Genomic DNA, 21,106 nt, shown 5'->3' on the forward strand with positions numbered 1-21,106 from the left:
CAGGCCATACTGTCTGTGAACTCCCTGTCGGTTGCCTCCATACGCTCCAGTATTTGTCTTTTTTTAGTTTTAAATCCTCCTGCGTGAGAGCCAAGAGCAATTCCTTTTAAGTTTTTCTACTCTGTAACTGGACAAACGCGCACCAAGTATATCGTTTCCTCTTCGCTTGTTTTCTGTGTGTCCTGTGCATACCCAGTAGGAGGAGATTCGCCCAAATATCTGTCTAATGTGGACAGAGATACTTTGAAAAACCCTTAGTGTGGACACCTGTCATTTTTACTCGAAACCGGTGTTTTCAAAATTATACGGTGTAGTGTGGACGTAGCATTAGTGTCATCTGGATACTTACTCATCCAATTTACCACCCCATCATCCAGATCATTAATACCCTAAAGAATACACATTATATTCTAGAACGCTAACTAAGTGAGGGAAAGTAGTGATAATGTTAGATGCTAAAGAAATGGGGAAGTGAATGATTACCTATTGGATAACAGGGAGGTGGTGTTGGCAGCTGTAAGCACATTAAGGTGGATGGCCTGACCGAGTACATCCTTGGATCTTATGGGAAGCTAGGGAAGAAACTGCCCAGGCATTTGCATTCATACTTGAGTCATAAGGCATGGAAATGACTCTTTGCCCAGCACGTCCATATGTATTGCACAGCAAGCCAATCCCATTTGTTCTGATGTGGCCCAGAGCTCTTTAAACCTCTCCTATATTGTACAGGTACTTGCCTCGATGGCTTTTAGATATTGCTAATGTGCCTGCCTCAACCACTGGCAGCTCAGTCCAAATATGCACCACCTTCTGTGTGAAGAAGCTGCCCTTGATACTTTTTTACTCCTCATGTACGTGAAGGATGTAAGAAATAAAGTCAATTCAATTCGATCTCTTGCCTCTGATCTTAAACCTGTGGCACTTGCACCCCTCCTTGGGAAAAAGAGCATGTCCCTCTTGATTTTATATACCTCTATTTCCTATGTTCATGGAATAAAGTTCTAGGCTACACAACCACTCTCTGTAATGCAGGCCTCCAAACTGAGGCAACATCCTGGTAAATCTTTTCTGTACTCTTTCTAGTTTAATAAAATATTTTCTATTAAGGGGGGGGTCAAAACTGTAAACAATACTCCACGTACGGCCTCATCAACATCTGATATACTCAACATAACTTGCCAACTCCTAAAGTCAATGGCCTGACTAATGAAGGCCAGCATGCCAAACACCCTCCTCACTACCTTACCTACCTGCGATGCTGCTTTCATTGAAATGTACACTTGTGTCACGTTTACCCACAGGTGAAGTTCTTGAAAACTGGTGGGTGGCTAACGTTGAACGTTGTACCATTACTTAAGAACAGCAGGAAAGACAAGCCAGGGAACTACAGGTCTGAGAGTCTGACATCAGTGGTCTGAGTTACTGTACTGGAGGGAATTCTGAGGGACAGTATCTATCAACATTTGGATAGGCAAGTTCTAACTGGGAATATTTAACATAGCTTTGTGTATCGGAAATTATGTGAGACAAATCTCTTACAGCTTCTTCACGTATCCAAAATGATAGATTTGAGTAGGGCAGTGGACATCATCTTCATAAGCCATTACTCCTTTTCAGACTGTATGAGTCATCCTCACAACGTACTTTTGCATCTACCTTTGATTTATCAACAAATTAAGATAGAATGGTTCCTTCATTAATTAAAAATTAACCTAATTTCTGTTGCTGCATATTTATATACACTTCCCAACTGCATATTAGAATGAAGGACCCAGAATATGGCAAATTTGAGATAAACTTGACAGAAGCAGAAGTAAACAAATGGAATTGGGTTTGAAATCTAGATTATTCGTAGTGCCTTAGCTGTTAACTAAATTGTCTACATGTTCACAGGGAGTTAGCTCAGAGAAAATGATCTAATTAAATATCATATCCTGGGCTCAACATATTTATGCAATCATGAAGGTGGCATACCAGCAGCTCTACTTCATTAGAAGTTTGAGGAGATTTGGTATGTTACCAAAGACTCTAGCAAGTTTCTACTGATGTATGGCAGAGAACATTCTGACTGGTTGCACCATAGCCTGGTCTGGTGTCTCCAATGCACAAGATCATAATCGCTGTAGAAAGTTGCAGACTCAGATTCGGCCAGCTCCATCACAGACACAACCCTCCCCACCTATGATGACACTTTCAAGAGACTGTGTGTCATCCAACACCAAGGGCTGTCCCCAGCTGTGACATGGCCACTTCATTACTACCATCAGGGTGGAGTTATAGGAGCATGAAGATACACAGTCAATAATTTAGGAACAGCTTCTTTTCCTCAGCCATCGGGTTTCTGAACAGTCAGTAAACACGTTGTCATTTTTTCCATTATTTATATATTTTGTAATTAATAATAATCTGTTGACAGTTTATCTGGCATGAAATTTGTTGCTTTGCAGCTGCAGTACGATAAACAGATATAAAAGTAAGCGATAATAGACCTGATTCTGATTGTATTATGACAATGTATGGAAGCATCCAAAATGATCTCAGTCCTTAAACAATTCCCAAGGTTCGCATTTAGAAAGTTAGTCACTTGAAGTTATTCTATACAGAATTTACAGTACTCCAATGTCTGTAACCTAAACACACCCAGAAAAAGTTGAGAAGATGTATGCTTGGACTCGCAATAGGTGAAGAATCCAATGTTTTGGCCATTATTTTCACTCACAGTCATGTCAAATATTAATGATAGAATGCATAAGCAAATGAAATAGAAACCACTGCTCTTCACAAAAACTGTGACTCAACCAATGAAGCTGTACCATTGTGCAAGTGCTCCATGTGCTGCAAAGTCTGCAAGGAAGCAGCAACGGCAGGGGCATTATCTGGATCTCAAGGAGCAGCAGTGACAAGCACATCACAGCATTCAGGTCGGAGGAAAATGGCCAGACTGATTCAAGATGACAGGAAGACAACAGCATACATATACAGACATGTATAATCAGGAATTTTGATTTTGTTAGTTACTAATAATCCCAAATTAGGACTTCAGTGCATTAGAGGTAATTCAACAATCAGCCTGTTGCAAATGAGATAAGGTTGGGGAGGTACCCGTCTGACAGACAGCCTCCTCAGCTTTCTAGATGTTTAAAGCACAGAAAAGATGAAATCACGGTGAAGGTTGCACAGTTAACAGTGGACTTCCATGTCTAGAACAGCACAACACTGCATGGGACAGTCGGCCCTTGATGTTGTGCCGATCTTAACACCAATTTAGACAAAACATCTTCTTCCTGCTTATCAACCATATTCCTCCATTCGCTTCATGTTCATGTGTCTATCTAAACGCCATAAACTCCATAGAATTGCTCCTTCCACAAATACTACTGTAACCCACTCCAGGCATCTACCTCTCTCCAAGTAAAAGACCTTGCCCTTCACGTCAACTTTAAATATCCCCCCTCTAACATCGCAAACATGTCCTATACTGTATGACATTTTTACCTTGCATAAAAGATTCTGAGTGGCTATTCTATCTATGCCTCTCATAATTTTAAAACCCGTGTTAGATTTCCCCACAGCCTTTGATATTCTAGGGAAAATAACTAAGGTTATAACTCACACCCTCTAATCCAAGCAGTACCCTGGTAAACCTCTTCTGCACCATAGTTCCCTCTAAGCTGTGCATGTGTGCGCGTGCACACACGTTTTTCAACCGGCGCACAAAGGAAATTAATGTGCGCACAAAAGGTTAGTTACCTAAAATAATGTAGTAGTTAATAATTATACTTATTGAAAAGAATCTTTTAGCTAACTGTTTCTGTTAATTAGTTAGTCGGTTTTTCAAATACCACAATGCACGTCACTAACTTACGTCACCTCACCTTTCCTGTTCCGGTTTGTACAGCTGCATCACGGCGGCAGCCATGTTTGGCAGACAGTGTTCATATTGTAAAGTTTACAAAGATCTGTTTCAAATCCTGTAGATAGCTTACTAAGTTTTTATTGGAAAAAATACTGATTCACTATGTCAAATTCAAAAGAAGTGAAGGGCGTAAAGCGCAAAAGAACTGCAACTTTGTTTAAAGTTGAATGGCTTAACAAAATAGTAGAAACTGTTACACCGAAAGCTCATGAGGTCATGAACGTTCAGCTACGAGAAATATTTATGTATGATTCAGAAACTGGAGTTATCTGTTTGTATTGTGATGCGAAAGTTGCTGGAGAATTTGCTAGTGGAAAGAAGTGGGATGATATTTGGAAACTTGACTTTTTAAAGCGTCATTTGGCAAGTAAATCGCATTTGTACGGTGTACAAAAGCTCAGACATCAGAACCTGTCATTACCTGTTACAGGAGTGTTATGCATGTTATGGTTGAGTGCAGATGAGCGAGAGCGAAAACGATCAAACCCAGAGGAGATCAAAATTGAGGTACAAGAATGGTCAGCTTTTGATTTCTCCCCAATTGCAGATTGTGACTTCAGAATTGGCGATGAACAAGTTAATGCCTTATGTCTAAAATATCATGATTTTTCTAGCTGAAAATATTGTAATAGTTAGACAGTTTAATGATTTTAAATTTTCCGTGTAAGAAAAAATTAAATCCAAATCGATTTCAAACTTCTCTCAAATGGTGGCATTTGTGCTTCAAAATGAACAGTTTTGCGACCTTGCACAGTTGATGGACATTGGGGGAACCTTTCTTGCGTCTAGTGCGGACTGTGAGCGAGGTTTTAGCCTAATGAATCAACTCAAAGACAAGCTGAGAAACCGTTTAGGTGAATGTCATTTGGATATGTTAATGAGAATCAAAAGCTATCAATGGGATGGAAGTTTTATTAGTCGAGATAGAGTTTACAAAGAATGGGTAAATGCCAAAGACAGGAGAGAGAAAAAAATAACTGAGTGACTTAAATATGATAAAAAATTTAGTAACTCCAACCTGATGGCATGAACATTGACTTCTCTAACTTCCGTTAGTACTCCTCCTCCCCTTCGTATCCCATCCTTTATTTATTTATTATGATTTTTTTCTTTCCGCCTTTTTTTCTCTCTTTTTTCTCCCTCTGTCCCTCTCATTATAACTCCTTGCCCATCCTCTGGGCTTCCCCCCCCCTTTCTTTCTCCCTAGGCCTCCAAACCCATGATCCTCTTCCCTTCTCCAGCCTCGTATCCCGTTTGCCAATCAACTTTCCAGCTCTTAGCTCCATCCCTCCCCTTCCTGTCTTCTCCTATCATTTCGGATCTCCCCCTCCCCCTCTCAAATCTCTTCCTATGTCTTCTTTCAGTTAGTCCTGACAAAGGGTCTCAGCCCAAAATGTCGACTGTACCTCTTCCTATAGACATTGCCTGGCCTGCTGCGTTCACCAGCATTTTTTGTGTGTGTCTTAAATATGTATGTTATTTTGTTGTTATTCTGTGCAGTTTTATGCCAAATAATTTGTAAACCTACATAAACTGTCCCATGTGTGCATTCAGTGCGCACATACTTTTGTCACAGGAAAAAAAAATAGCACAACATAAGATTTTTGCACACACTGACGACTAAAAATTAGAGGTAACATTGTTCTGCACCCTTCCCACAGTCTCCCAATCTTCCTATAATGGAATGACCAGAACTGCACACACTACTCCAAGTGAAGTCTGAATAAAGTTTATATAGCTTCAGGAGGACTCCCTTCCTCTGCTACTCATCACTGCTACATATGCTTTCTTTACCACCTTACCCACTTGCATAGTCATTTCCTGTGAACTATATACCTGGACCCCAAGTTCTCTCTGCACCTCAAGCTATTTAAGGGGTCTACTATTCTCTGTATATATTTTGTCTTTTTGTTTGACCTCCACCCCCCCCAAAAAAAACTGCACATTACATATGGCTGGATTAAACTTCACCTGTCACTTCCCTGCCCACATCTGTAACTGATCTATATCTCACGAAATTCTTTGGTAATCTTGGTGTCATCTGCAAACTTTATAATCGAGCCATCTGCATTTTCAACCAAATCAGTGATATATATCATTAACAACAGCGGTTAAAGCACCAATTCTTGCGGAGCACCAGTAGTCATGGACTGCCAGCCAGATTAACTGCCTTTCACTCCTACTTGGACTTCTATGGGCAAACCGCTCAGAATCAAAGCTTGTAACTTACCCTAGATGCCATTCATCTTTATCTTCTGAATCAACCAGATGCAGACCAGAAGAAGCCTTGAAGCGTAGTAAGAGGGCAGGCACAGCATGGGTTCAAGTTCCCTTTCCTAGGTTACTACTAGCTAACATTCAGGCCATTGAAAACAAAGCTGACGAACTAACAGCGAGACTGATGCACCAAATAGAACTGAGGGACTGCTGTGTAATTTGTCTTACTCAAACATGGCTTCCACCTGCTTCACCTGGTTATGCCATATAACCTGAGGGTTTCTCAATTCAACAGATGGACCATAAGGCATCCTCGGGCAAAGTCAGGGAAGGAGGGGACTACTTGCTAATCAACACCTCACAATGCTCAGATGTGGTAGTCCAGGCAAGTTGCCACTCATGCAGTCTGGAATATCTCAAGGTGAAGTGGCACCCATACTATCAGCCACAGGTGTTGACTTCAGCTATCCTGTTGCAGTTTACATCCCACCCCAGGCAGAAACGAACAATGAACTGTGCTCTGTAGTCAACTGCCTCGAAATAAGATACTCTGAGGCCACCTTCATCATTGCTGGTGACCTCAACCAAGCCAGCTTTAACAGTGTATTATCAAACTACTATCAGTATGTCTCCTATTGCATCAGGGCCAAAACACCCTTGATCATCGCTACACAACTAAAGACACCTACCTCGTCACCACCCTGTCCACATTTTGGTAAATTAGACCCCCAGGCTGTGCTCCTTCTCTCCACATATAAACAAAAGCTGAAATGGGGAGATCAAGGACAGAAAGTCACACAATACTGGTCTGAGCAAACAGATGAGCTTCCATGCAGCTCCCTTAAGTAAACTGGTCCATATTCAAAGACTCAGCAGCCAGCATCACTGCTTTCACAAACTCTTATCAGCGTGTTAATGATGTGTACCAAAGAGGACAATCAGGGCTTTTTTCATAAACTAGACACCATGGATGAACTGGGAGGATCCACTCCCTACTGAAGTCTAGGATTACAGTATTCAAGATACAACTTCTGTAAAGCTACCAGGATGTCAAGGGACAATACACCTCCAAATCAGACTCCTAGACCAGGTGTCAGTTGTGGGAGGGCTTACATACTATAGTGGATTCCAAAACAAAGTCAGGCAGCATCGCCACCAAAATGCAAGTCTTGTCAATAAGCAATGCATTCTACACATTTCGAATGGAAAGGAATTAGAATGTCATCACCCACCCCAACCTGCATCACCACTGCAGATGTGAAATCAATCGTTTGGAGAGTGAACCCACAGAAAGCATCCAGCCCAAATGCTGTCCCTGGCAATGTCCTTGGATACTATGCAAATCAGCTCGTCCAGGTTTGATCTATGGTTCCCACCCGCTTTAAGAAAACCACTACCATTCAAGTACTTAAGAAAAACAAGGAAATGTGCCCTACTGCCTGGTGGCTTTTACATCCACCATCATGAAGTACTTCACGAAGCTAGTCATGGCACACACTAATTCCAGCCTCCCAGACAACCTCAAGTCACTGCTACTTGCCTGCTTGAAAAACAGGTCTATGGCAAATAGCATATCCCTATCCTGCACTCATCTCTGAAGCATCCAGACAGTAAAGATGCTGACATCAGATTATTGTTTATTGACTTCAGCTCTGCCTTTAAAACTATTACTCCAAGCAAACTCATCTGCAAACTCCCTTTGCAACTGAATGCTTGACTTCCTGACCAACATACTGCATTTATTACAGATAGGCAGAAATATCTACACCATATTTATTTTCAGCACTGCCATACCATAAGGTTGAGCCCTTATCTCCCTACCCTACTCCCTGTATTACAATTGTGTGGCCAGATTCTGTTCTAACTCCATCTACAAGTTTACAGACGATCCCACCATGGTGAGGTGTATCTCAATAACGACAAGCCAGAGTGCAGGGAGGAAATTGGGTGCCTAGTGCCATGATGTCATGACAATAACCTTTCCATCAATGCCAACAAATCAAACAAGCCAATCATTGACTTCAAGAAAGGGGGCAGTGCACAAGGATTCTTGGCCCAAAACATCGACTCTTTAATACTTTCCACAGAAGCTGCCTGACCAGCTGAGTTCCTCCAGCATTTTGTGTGGGTTACTCTGGATTTGCAGCATCTGCAAAATCTTGTGTTTACAGTTCCTCTGTTGCTTCACTGCCTTGCTTGCTGGTGCATGTGACCTGTACCATCATGAACATCCAATAAAACAGTTGATTTGTGATTTACCCCATGATTTGTGCCGCATTCCTGACTTCTGAAGAACCTTCCAGACAACATCAATGCCACAAGCAGGATAGTTGAGAGGACTAAGGATGGGAAGAATCCCAGATGAGACAGAAAGTTCCAGCCTGCACATACAACAGCAGGTAAGACATTTCTCCTTACTTTCAGAAGAGTCACAGAAGCAACTAGTTCTTGCCTCAAAACATTAATATTTAAAGAATGCAGTTAAAACCTGGGAATCTTCTCCTCTGTTCTATTTTAACTAAAATTAACCAGTACCATTTGGCTGTAAATGTTTGACAATTTTGTGTAATCTATTCAACTGTACACGCTCCATTTGAATTTCGATTGTACAATCTACTTGTTCAGACAGTAGGCTCCCAGTGACTTGGGTTATAAGACTAAAATAAGCAAACAATCGTTCTATATCTACCTGTGTAGTAGGAGAATAATCAAGTCCATGATCAAATTAGAAGAGAAACGTACTTCAGAACGAGGAGGGATGGAACTTCTAGTTGTTATGTGTGAACATTTGACTGAGGGTTTGAGACTGTCATTAAGTCATAGAACACTACAGCACAGAAACAGGCCTTTCGGTCCATCTAAGTCTTGTCAAGCTATTATTCTGTCTGTCCCTTCAACTGGCATCTGCACCATAACCCTTCATACCCCTCCGATCCACATACTTATCCAAACTCCTGTTAAATGCTCAAATCAATCCTGTATCCACCACTTCTGCTGGAGCTCATTTCACATTCTCACTAGCCTCTGAGTAAATGAAGTTCCCCCTCATGTTCCCCTTAAATATTTCAACTTTCACCCTTAACCCAAGACCTCCAGTTCTAGACTCACTTAACCTCAGTGGAAAAAGTCTGCTTACATTTATACCCCTCAGAATTTTGTATACCTCTACCAAATCTTCCTTCATTCTCCTATGCTTCAGGGAATAAAGTCCTAACCTATTCAACTCAGGTCCTCAATACCTGGCAAATCCTTGTAAATTTTCTCTGTACTCTTTCAATCTTATTGATATCTTTCCTGTAGGTAGGTGACCAAACCTTCACACTTATCTCCAAACTAGGCCTCATTAACATCTTATACAACTTCAAAATAACATCCCAACTCCTGTATTCAATACTTCGATTTATAGATAGATAGATATACTTTATTGATCCCGAGGGAAATTGGGTTCCGTTACAGCCGCACCAACCAAGAATAAATATAGCATAAATATAGCAATACAAAATACAAAAATACAAAAACCACAAACAATCAAACAACAAAATTCAAACTATGCCAGACGGAAAATAAGTCCAGGACCAGTCTATTGGCTCAGGGTGTCTGACCCTCCACGGGAGGAGCTGCAAGTTCGATGGCCACAGGCAGGAACGACCTCCCGTGCCGCCCAGTGTTGTATCTCAGTGGAATGTGGCCGAAGTCCAACAGTAAAAAGTTCAATATCTGGTCTACAAACACGTTCCTCGATCGTAATATGACCCGGATTGCACCATCTGTTGTTAACTAGAACAGTAAGCACCCAACTCCTTTACGCTTACCGCTCTCAGTGCACTTCCGGTCGGTCCAAACCGTCTGGAAGCCGTCCATGGAAAAGATTTGATCGGGTATGTCCTCGTGCAGCCCCGTTCCAGTGAAACGCATCACACTGCACTCCCGAAATGTTCTCTGATGCCTGACTAGCACCGTGAACTTGTCCATTTTATTACCCACTGAACTCCTCTTCTCCATAAGTCTCTGTTGTCTCGACCTGGTCCTCTTTCCTCGACTTTGTGATCCCCCTCTGCATCCTCTGTGTGTTTTCCTCCAGATTTCAGCAGGGGTGTCCGCCGCTCTGCTCGCTAAACCGGTCGGCATAAGGTCAATCAGCTGGTCCCTGGAATAAACAATGCGACCATGCTTCTGTCCCGCTAATGAGACGTGTCCGAATGTAACTATTTCCAGCGCTAAAAACCCAAATAAAACTCTCTCTACCAGCATGTTAGAGAGGGTGCAGCTTCGACATGTTACCGTGAAAAAAAAATACAAAAAATAATGTAAGTTAAAAAGTAAGACGAGAAAAGTAAGAATACTGATCGGAATGGCTGTAACAGGCTGCATGCACGACCGGCACATGCGCACTTTACCAGGCCATTTATGAAGGCCAATGTGCTAAAAATACTCTTTATGCCCCTATCTACCTGTTACGCCACTTTCAAGGAATTATGGATCTGTATTCCCAAATTCCTCTGTTTACTGCACTCCTCAGAGTCCTATCGTTCACTGTGCAAGTCCTACCTAGTTTGTCCTCCTGAAGGTGCAATACCTCACACTAGTCTGCATTAAGTTCTTATCAAAACAAAGTAGTCCAAATGGATAAAACTAGTGAAGCAAGCAGGATGAAATATACCATAATGCTGAATCTAATGAAATTTGGCTGCTAGATAATATTAAAATGGCATGGTGTAAGATCAAGAGTATGCCTAAGAGAAAGGAGAAAGAAGGAAGATGGATGGACATTAGCAATGTTATAACAATTAAAAGAGAACACGATAAAGAATGTCAAAAATTTAAAAAGTGTATAAACTGAACAAGTGAAAAAGGAAAAGGAGAATTGGTACAAATTACTAAGTCAGTAGACAGCAAAAACTCTAAAGAACAAATCCGTGCATTAACTGACAAGTGAGAAAACAAAAGCAGGGGTATGATTGAGTGGAGGTGAGCGATATGAAGCTCAGAGACAAATGAGACAGTGTGTAGAAGCACAGTGAAATCCTCAGAGGGCTAGCCTCTCACTGAATCTTCCTGTTAGGACACATTCCCTATATCAGACAATAATTAAAGTAGTGCCTCTATCCGACATGAGAGGAATTGCAGGATGAATACGACAGATGCTACAGCCACCTCTAATGATTCAAGTGATGATGACAGTGATGAGAAAATAGGACTGGCAGGCATGCTTTGACGAGCTTCACTAAGGACCAAGCAAGTGAAGTGGTGCAGGAATGAAGATGGATCCTGTGAAAGGCGACGTGTGTTTTGTCACAGATCTGCTGAATCTGAGAAGATTGACAGAATGCCTAAAATTCATTTAAAAAAGAGGCTCAAAGACTTGGAATTAACATATGAAAAATATATATGACTGGTACACATTTGATGGCATCCAAATTATGGCCACTATGTTAGCTCCTCGTTAAGTCAGAGTTGATGCCTAAAGTTAATACTAACATATGACAGGCTAAGCAAAATACACAAGATGGTTGGAATGCCATTCTGATGAGAACAATTCCATGAACAAACCAACAAAATGGGAAAAGGTAATCAACTGTGAGCGGGAGAGCTCTAATAATGTCCCCGGTTATGAGGAATGCTTCAGAACAGTGTAGTTGAACCACCCAGGAGTTCAAAAGGTAAATGAAGATAATATAGAGATCTGACTATGATCCACAGATGTCACCCTTTATGGGTAATCTGATGCCAGATGTTGCCAACAAAATCAAAATGGAATGAACCTATCACTTCATACAGCCAGGTAGTATCGCTAACTAAGTGGAACAAGCTATGGAAGTTCAAGTGAGAGCATTAGCCGTTGACTAATGACATGACAAAACCGAGCTCCTAAAGAAGCATATCACTATTGTGGTAAAATGGGGTATTGGACTAGAAGTTGAAGGAGCACAAAACAAAGTGGCCAATGGAATCAGGCTTAACCATCAGCTCCACCTATGACAGAAGAAGCACAGTTTCAAACGCCGACTATTGATCAATAAAAGGCTACTTTTGGATGCACTCTTAAAGTATATAAAAAAGACTGACTCCTTCCCTGCACTCTTGCTAGCCAGAAACAAAATTAGCCGGTTGGTACAAGAATTAATGAATGTTATACAATTGCCACAATTGCAAACAAATCATGGAAGAGAGGGAAAGCTACTGCAATTGTGGGCTCTGGCCCCACGTGGACCATGTTTGCACCTACAAGATTACATTACATTACCAAAGTGCCAAGGATATTCACGTATACTGGTAAGAATGGATAAGTTCTCAAGGTAGGTGGAGGCTGTTCCAGAGGAAAGCCACTACCAAATATACAGCAAAAACTCTGTTCAAGGACCAGATTCCTAGATGGAGATTACTGTGTCTCAATTATTCTGTGGAAAGACAAATCTCAGGGTTGTATACTGCATACATACTATGATAATAAATGTATCCTGAATCCTGAATCAAGGCACTTACTTCACTGGAGTAGATATCAGGAACAATGCCAACTGATGAACACTGAATGGTCCTTCCACTGTCCACATCATCCAGAATCATCAGGTGAAATGAATGAAAGGGACTATCAAACTAAGTATAAAGGTGCACCATGGTTTACATCCTTCCCCATGGTTTTATGCTGTAGCAAAGCTATCCTAAACAAAACAAGGCTAAGCCCATTTCAGGTGGTGACAGTACAACTTAAGTCCTTACTCAGTGCTACTGACCTCAAAGGCAGACAGCCTCGTTAATTATTGCATGAAACTAACCCAAGCTGTTCTCAACAGGTTTCTTCTGCCTGGAGTGATCTAACAGAAGGACACACGTTGTTTTCTCGCGAGTACATTCTGATCAACAAATATCTAAGGAGCCATTGGGCATTGAGTGGGAAGGACCCTACTAAGTGCAGTTAATTACTAATTCAACAGAATAGGTTGAACGAAAAAGCAAGCAGATTCATGATAGCCAATGTAAGTGGGCTAAGGTAGCACCAGGAAGGGAAGACTGGGACCACAAGCACTGAGGTTAATATAGTAATCCCTGCCTCAGTGCCTACTCCGTGTGGGCTACAGTGAATAAATCAGTAACCAGAGGATGTCAAGAGAATTTGTTAACCACTGGACACAATGAAACTTATCCTTATGTTTTTTTTAATGTTCTTGTTGCATCTTTACTAACCTTGTCCACTAATAATGTGCAAATTGAAATAACCCATAACAAGTTCTTATGAGCATCACATGAATTTGTCGATGCTTTTAATGCCTCTGATTATTAGATAAATGAACACATACCACACACCTCACAATATCTATCCATTAATGTTAGGTCTTCCTGTGGACCCTTTACAAACATATTCCTTGAACGATGTTCAGCACCAAGATCTAACAATGACAATGTGATATCCTTTCTTTGGTCTTTTCAAGGGAAACATGGAAAAACAAGGGTCAGATCCCTGACACAACATCTTAGTCTAGATTGTTTGTGTGACAATATATATCTAATCAACTGAATTACATTGAATCAGGTCCTACTGGTGTTTTCACCTGGGATATCTCTATACCCAGGTTTGTGGTCAGTGACAAGGCAGTGAACGTTCTTACAGGTTTTCACTATCAAGGCTGCCTTTAACATGAGTTTAAAATGCACCGTTGAATATAGTTTGTGTTACTTTACATTACACTGTCCTAAATGTAATCATGATTCTGGTATTTTCATTAACAATGTTCATTATAAGAATACTACTATCCAATAAGGTTAATCATAAGGAATGATTTGAATTCAAGGAATAATATGTATTTTATTTGTGGAGTTGAAGCTCATCTCTCGGTTCCACACAATTGCTAGGGTCCTGTTATTTGGTTATCTTACGACCTTAAATTCAATTATAAATGTGACACCTCAGAAGGAAGGCCCGATGAAGGATCTCGGCCCAAAGTGTCAACTGTTTTTTCTTCTCCATACATGCTGTCTGACTTGCTGAGTTCCTCCAGAATTTTGTATGTGTATCTCAGAAAGAAGCTGTATGCAGCAATCCTATTTCTGATGTATGATGTAGCAAGCTCTACGAAGGAAATTAATAATACAGGTGTCCCCCGCTTTTCGAACATTCGCTTTACGAAACCTCACTGTTACGAAAGACCTACATTAGTACCCTGTTTTCACTTTCAGAAGGTGTTTTCACTGTTACGAAAAAAAAGCAGAGCGCGATAAAAAATCTGCGCGCACCCCGAGCAGTCGGTCTCCTCCGGATTCGGAACGGCATTGCTTAAACACGAGCCTGTGTGCAGCCGTTTGCAAGATGAGTTCTAAGGTATCGGAAAAGCCTAAAAGAGCTCATAAGGGTGTTACGCTTAGCGTAAAACTAGACATAATTAAGTGCTTTGATCGTGGTGAACGAACTAAGGACAACGTGAGCTTGGCTTGTGGAAGTTGACGAATATGATGTTGAAGAGGTTTTGGCATCCCATGACCAAGAACTGATAGATGAAGAGCTGAAGCAATTGGAAGAAAAAAGAAAAAAGGATAACAATTGAAACCGAATGAGTAATGATAAAGTACTTTAATTTTGAAAGGGTACGTCGGTTTGGGAGAGATTTGCAGGATGGTTTGAGTCCTTACAAAGAACTGTGTGATACAAAAATGCGCGAGGCTCAGCAGTCAAGCAAGCCTTCCACATCAGCCACAGCAGACGACGAACCTTGACCTTCGATATCGAGGCGGGCAGAGATAGAAGATGAGCTGCCTGCTCTAATGGAAACAGACGACGAGATGTCCCCAGTGTCCCACCACCCCGACCCCCAGGCTGCGGACAGGTACCGATTCGCGGAGAATGCAGCGGTAGTCGGAGGCACACAGCACATCTTGAAGAGAAAAGCCGAAATAAACAAGTTAATTGATTAGGTGTCGCCGACACATAATTGTCAGCCCAGATCAGAGATGACGCAATCGTAAATCAGCACTGATCTGGGCCGACAATTACGTATCGGGCGGCACCTAATTAATTAGCATGTTTGTTTTGGCTTTTTTTCTTAAAGATGTGCTATGTGACTCCTGGCTACCGCTGCATTCCTGCATGCTTTGCGGCAATGTATCGGTCGGTGGCCTGGAGGGTGGGGGCCACTGCACCATCCCAACCTGCGACGACTCAGCCTAACACACTATCATCAGTGTGCTCGGCGCTATCTTCCCGATTCCCGTAAGTGATACTACACTGTACATACATTATTTCTACTTTATATTGGCCGTGTATTTTTACGTGTTATTTGGTATGATTTGGCAGCTTCATAGCTTAAAGGTTACTGGAGAGAGTGGTTTTGCCAACAGCACTTGCGTGAGATTTTTTGCCGACGGCGCTTGCGTGAGATTTTCGCTACGGAGAACAGTTCAGTAATGATTGTGGAAAAGTATTTCTACTTTATATAGGCTGTGTATTTGTCATATCATTCCTGCTTTTACTATATGTTACTGTTATTTTAGGTTTTATGTGTTATTTGGCATGATTTGGTAGGTTATTTTTGGGTCTGCGAACGCTCACAAAATTTTCCCATATAAATAAATGGTAATTGCTTCTTCGCTTTACGACATTTCGGCTTACGAACCGTTTCATAGGAACGCCGTACCTTCGGATGGCGGGGGAAACTTGTAATTGTTGTTGCTGCTCTAGAAAGAGCAAGCAATGACACCGAGGGTGCCTTACACAAAGTAACAGTAGAAATCGTTGCAATGTGTACATTAGTTCTCCAAAGTTGTATGGCATTAGACCTTCTCTTAGCTGCTAATGGGGTATATGTGTTTGTAGTTATAGTGTTGATGAGTCCAAAGACATAAGAGCATAAGATATAGGAGCAGAATTAGGCCAATGGTCTGCTCCACCATTTCATCATTACTGATCCATTTTCCCTCTCAGCCCCATCTCTTGCCTTCTCACCATATCCCTTTATGACCTAACTAATCAAGAATCTATCAACTTCAGCCTTAATTATACCCAATAATTTGGCCTCCACAGCTACCTGTGGCAACGAATTCCACAGGTTCACCACTCTCTGGCTAAAGAAATTCCTCATCTCCATTCTAAAAGGATGCCTCTCTATTCTGAGGCTGTGTCCTCTGGTCTTAGACTCCCTCAACATAGGAAACATCCACTTTATTAAGGCCTTTCAACATTTGACAGATTTCAATGAGGTCACCCCTCATTAGAACCATAGAACACTACAGCACAGAAAACAGGCCATTCGGCCCTTCTAGTCTGTGCCGAAACATTATTCTACTAGTTCCATTGACCTGCATCCAGTCCATAACCCTCCAGACCTCTCCCATCCATGTATCTATCCAATTTACTCTTAAAATTTAAGAGTGAGCCTGCATTTACCACATCAGATGGCAGCTCGTTCCACACTCCCACCACTCTCTGAGTGAAGAAGTTCCCCCTAATGTTCCCTCCAAACCTTCCCCCTTTCACCCTAAAGCCATGTCCTCTCATATTTCTCTCTCCTAATCTAAGTGGAAAGAGCCTATTCACATTTACTCTGTCTATACCCCTCATAATTTTGTAAACCTCTATCAAATCTCCTTTCATTCTTCTACGCTCCAAGGAATAAAGTCCTAACCTGTTCAGTCTTTCCCTGTAACTCAACTCCTGAAGACTCGGCAACATCCTAGTAAATCTTCTCTGCACTCTTTCAATCTTACTGATATCCTTCCTATAGTTAGGTGACCAGAACTGCACACAATATCCAAATCTGGCCTCACCAATGTCTTATACAACCTCTCAATAACATCCCAACTCCTATACTCAATACTTTGATTTATGAATGCCAGGATGCCAAAAGCCTTCTTTACAACCCTGTCTACCTGTGACGCCACTTTCAGGGAATTATGTATCTGAACTCCCAGATCTCTTTGTTTCTCTGCACTCCCCAGTGCCCTATCATTTACTGTGTATGTCCTACCTTGATTTGTCCTTCCAAAATGCAATGCCTCACACTTGCCTGCATTAAATTCCATCTACCATTTTCTGGCCCATTTTTCCAGTTGGTCCAGATCCCTCTGCAAGTTTTCAAAGCCTTCCTCGCTGTCCACAACGCCTCTAATCTTAGTGTCATCAGCAAACTTGCTGATCCAATTCTTCTGAATTTCCGTGAGTAGAGGCCCAGAGCCAGCATATCTGATTTTGCTGATCATATCCGTAAAAAAATGCAGCCAAGATATATCAACTAAATGGCGAGATTTCTTTGACTGGATCAATTCAGCCCTAGGAATTTGTGATTACCTAATGTTATGAGTTGTATTGTTTACGCTGTGTGCCTTATCATGCCTTAACACACACGAAATGCTGGAGGAACTCAGCAGGTCAAGCAGTATCTATGGAAATGGCTAAACAGTGAATGTTTTGGGCAGAGACCCCCTTCTTCAGGACTGATGTAATTACACAAGTAATTAAGATAAAATTACTTGTGTAAGGGCCACCTTCAGCCGTTCAGCCTCTTGTGAGTTTACCTACATGTAGAGACAATCTACCCGATTACGAATAGCTGTAAAAGTATCCTTTGATGTTTTATAAAACAATGAAACCCAGGAACATCAAACATCCCTAGTCTCTTCTTCTCTTATGCATTTCTAAGCACCAATTTTAGGACAGTTGAGAAGGCTTTAGAAAGAGTGCAGAAGAGATTCCAGGTATGAAGGATCTTACTTATGTAGACAGTTGTTCTGCCTGGAACAGAGGTTGCAGGGAGATCTGATAGAAGTATTTAAAATTTAGGAGGATATTGAAATTATAGAAGAAATTATTCCCATTGGCAGAAGGATCAAGAGCCAGAGGACCTAGAATGAATTGGATTGGAAAATAGACTAAATTACCACAGGCATCTTTTTTAACGTGGTAAGTAGTTCAAAGCTCAAAGTATATGTCACCATATACAACCCTGTGATTAATTTTCTTGTGGGCATATTCAGTAAATCCAAGAACCATAATGGAATCAATGCAGATGTATCAAAGTTATCACTGAGCACCAGTCTCAAACAGCGTACAACCCAAGAATTCCTGTTAAGCAGTTTTATTGAAATTTTTTTTAAAAATGCAGGCTAGAAATGTGAAATTAATCTGGTAACCAGGCAGATCTGTACAGAACACGACTACCATGGCCCTGGCCTCACTCTATCAATGATACTGATTTTGTCCATGCCCTGCCTTCCTGATCTTGTTTCACCATATTTTCTTAATTCCCCAGTTCTGGTGAAGGGTCCATGATACAAAATGTTAAATCTTGTCTCTCTTTTCACAGATGCTGTCCAACATACTGAGTATTTCCATCATCTTCTGCCTTTATTTTAGATTTGAATATACTGTCATGCAACTTGAATGTGTTATTCCAATTAGTATTGTCACAGACCCAAGCTGACAGCTTAAACTGAAGAAATGATCCTTATTTCACAAAGCATAGAACAAGAGGTTTCATTATTGTAAGTCACATCATGATTCGTCCAAGCTGATTAGTATGCACTGATGTATTAAAACGATTCTTTTCTTTGCTGTAAATGTCTATATTAATTATAAACTAAATAGACTATTTGAATATGACATGAAACATGGATTAGACTGCAACAGTTACACATCATGTGATATCAAGCCAAGTGTTATCAGCTTGCTCAGTTATAGTAGCTGGCAAATATTATACCACTGAAAATCCAACTCATGTTTTAGGGAACACACATCAAAGTTGCTGGTGAACGCAGCAGGCCAGGCAGCATCTGTAGGAAGAGATGCAGTCGACATTTCAGGCCGAGACCCTTTGTCAGGACTTCGTCTCGGCCTGAAACGTCAACTGCACCTCTTCCTACAGATGCTGCCTGGCCTGCTGCGTTTACCAGCAACTTTGATGTGTGTTGCTTGAATTTCCAGCATCTGCAGAATTCCTGTTGTTCATGTTTTAGGGTCTACTTTATCTCAAATCATTGGCCAAGCCCCTTTACAGAAACAAAAAAATATTGTACTCTTAATGGTTTAATATAAGTAAGACTCACCAATGTAAAACCAGGAGTTTGAGTTGATGAGACTTTCAGTCCATAACTGACAGATTTCACTTTCAGTGAAGGCTTCTATTCCATACATTGACTGATATTCCAGTTTAGGCAACACATAAACTGGGACATGCTATTAAGAAAGCAAACACAAATCATGCATAAGCAAATAAGTATATGGTTTAACTGTTACTTCTGTCAACAATTTTCCATAAATTAGAGGTCTGTAAATAAGTTTCGTCTGTACACAGATGCACAAATTCTGCTGAAGTACCCACAGTTGTCCTGGTGCATGTACTCATTTAGTCAGTGATTATATTCCATTTCACCATCTTACAAAAAAATTCTTGCTTTTTTTTTGCATTTTTCATAACCTCAGAGTATCCCGATGTATTATGCAGTCAAAATTCCTTTTAAAGTGCAGTCACAGTTGCAAAATAAAGCAGTGGCCAAACTATGTACAGTAAATTCTCACAGTTGGTCAGGTTTCTTTTCAGGTATTGTCATTAAGATCCAGAAGAGCTCCTGTGCTTTCCTTTTACTTTACAATAGCAGCAGAATTAAGCCATTTGGCTCATTGAGTCTACTGTCACGCTATTATGGCAGATTTATTTTCCCTCCAATCCCATTCTCCTGCCTTCAACCAGTAATTTTTGACACCCCTACTAATCAAGAAACTAGCAACCTCTCGACATGCCGCATAACGAACGAACAACCTCTGCTTTAGATACACTCAATAAACTTGGCTTCCACAGTTGTCTGTGCCAATGATTCACCACCTTCTAGCTAAAGAAATTCCTCATCTCTGTTCTAAAGGGTCAACCTTGTACTCAGGCTCTCCTCTGGTCCTAGATTCTTCCATTATTGGAAACCTCTTCTCCACATCTACTCTATCCAGGTGTTTCAATATTCATTAGTTTTCAATGAAATAAACCCTCACTCCTCTAAACTCCAGTGATTACAGGCTCAGAGCCATTAAACACTCCTCATACATTAACCCTCTCATTCCTGGGATCATTCTCGTAAACCTCCTCTGGATCCTCTCCAAAGACAGCACATCCTTTCCAAGATATGGGGACCAAAACTGTTCACAATACTGCAAATGTGGTCTGACCAATACTTTATAAAGTCTTAGCATTATATCTTGCTTTTTAATTCTAGTCCTCTTGGAGAATCCTCTGCATCGATTTGGATGAGATGGGGTTTTGGTTTAATCTATCTTCCAAGGAGTAGCACATTCAACAAAATAGCTCTTAGTACCAGTGTGAAATGATAGCTTAAACTTTTGATCTCATAGCCCAGAAGCATGCCCTAAAGGGTGCAGAGGTTAGAGTGATGCTATTACAGCTCAGTGTGTCGGAGATTAGAGTTCAATTCCGGCGTGCTCTGCAAGAAGTTCTATATGTCCTCCCCCTTTCTCCGGGTCCACTGGTTTCCTCCCACAGTCCAAAAAAGTACTGGGTAGGTTAACTGGTCATTGTAAGCTCTCCCAAGATTAGATGAGGGTGAAATCGAGGGTGTTGGGGTTATTGGGCAGTGCAGCTTGAAGGGCAAGAAGAACATATTCCATGTTGTATCTCTAAATGAATGTAATTATAGATGTTGGTTGCTGTCAATTAACATTGCTCTTTCCCTCTCACTGTTCACCATAGTAGTTGTAAGGTAATTATAAAGCTGGGAAAGGATGGCAACAATTCCAGATAAAGACAGAGCGTAGTGATATTACCTCACTCAAAACAGTACCAGCACAGAAACCAATACGATACTATTCTCACTGAAACAGAAACGGCAAATATGCACCAACACCATACATTTCTCAAAAGTTACCTAAAATTAATTCAATAATGCTCAGAAACTGTCTCAATAAATGGGTGCAATAATTAAAGCTGAAACACTTAAATTTATCTAGATAGCTCTCTAATGTTGGTGTTTTGGATTCCAACAGCTCAC

General features: G+C 41.0%; 1 protein-coding gene across 3 annotated transcripts in view; it reads right to left on the bottom strand.

Moving 5' to 3' along the window:
* The window catches only part of ice2 (interactor of little elongator complex ELL subunit 2), a 133,925-nt gene that overhangs the window by 48,168 nt on the left and 64,651 nt on the right, over positions 1-21,106 (bottom strand). For all 3 annotated transcript variants that reach the window (XM_063070969.1, XM_063070968.1, XM_063070970.1), the window contains exon 11: positions 19,160-19,289. In XM_063070969.1, the coding sequence (XP_062927039.1) occupies positions 19,160-19,289 (130 nt within the window). The remainder of the gene's footprint in view (positions 1-19,159; positions 19,290-21,106) is intronic.

Source organism: Mobula hypostoma, chromosome 18 (assembly GCF_963921235.1).
Source record: "Mobula hypostoma chromosome 18, sMobHyp1.1, whole genome shotgun sequence".
Lineage (NCBI taxonomy): Eukaryota > Metazoa > Chordata > Chondrichthyes > Myliobatiformes > Myliobatidae > Mobula > Mobula hypostoma.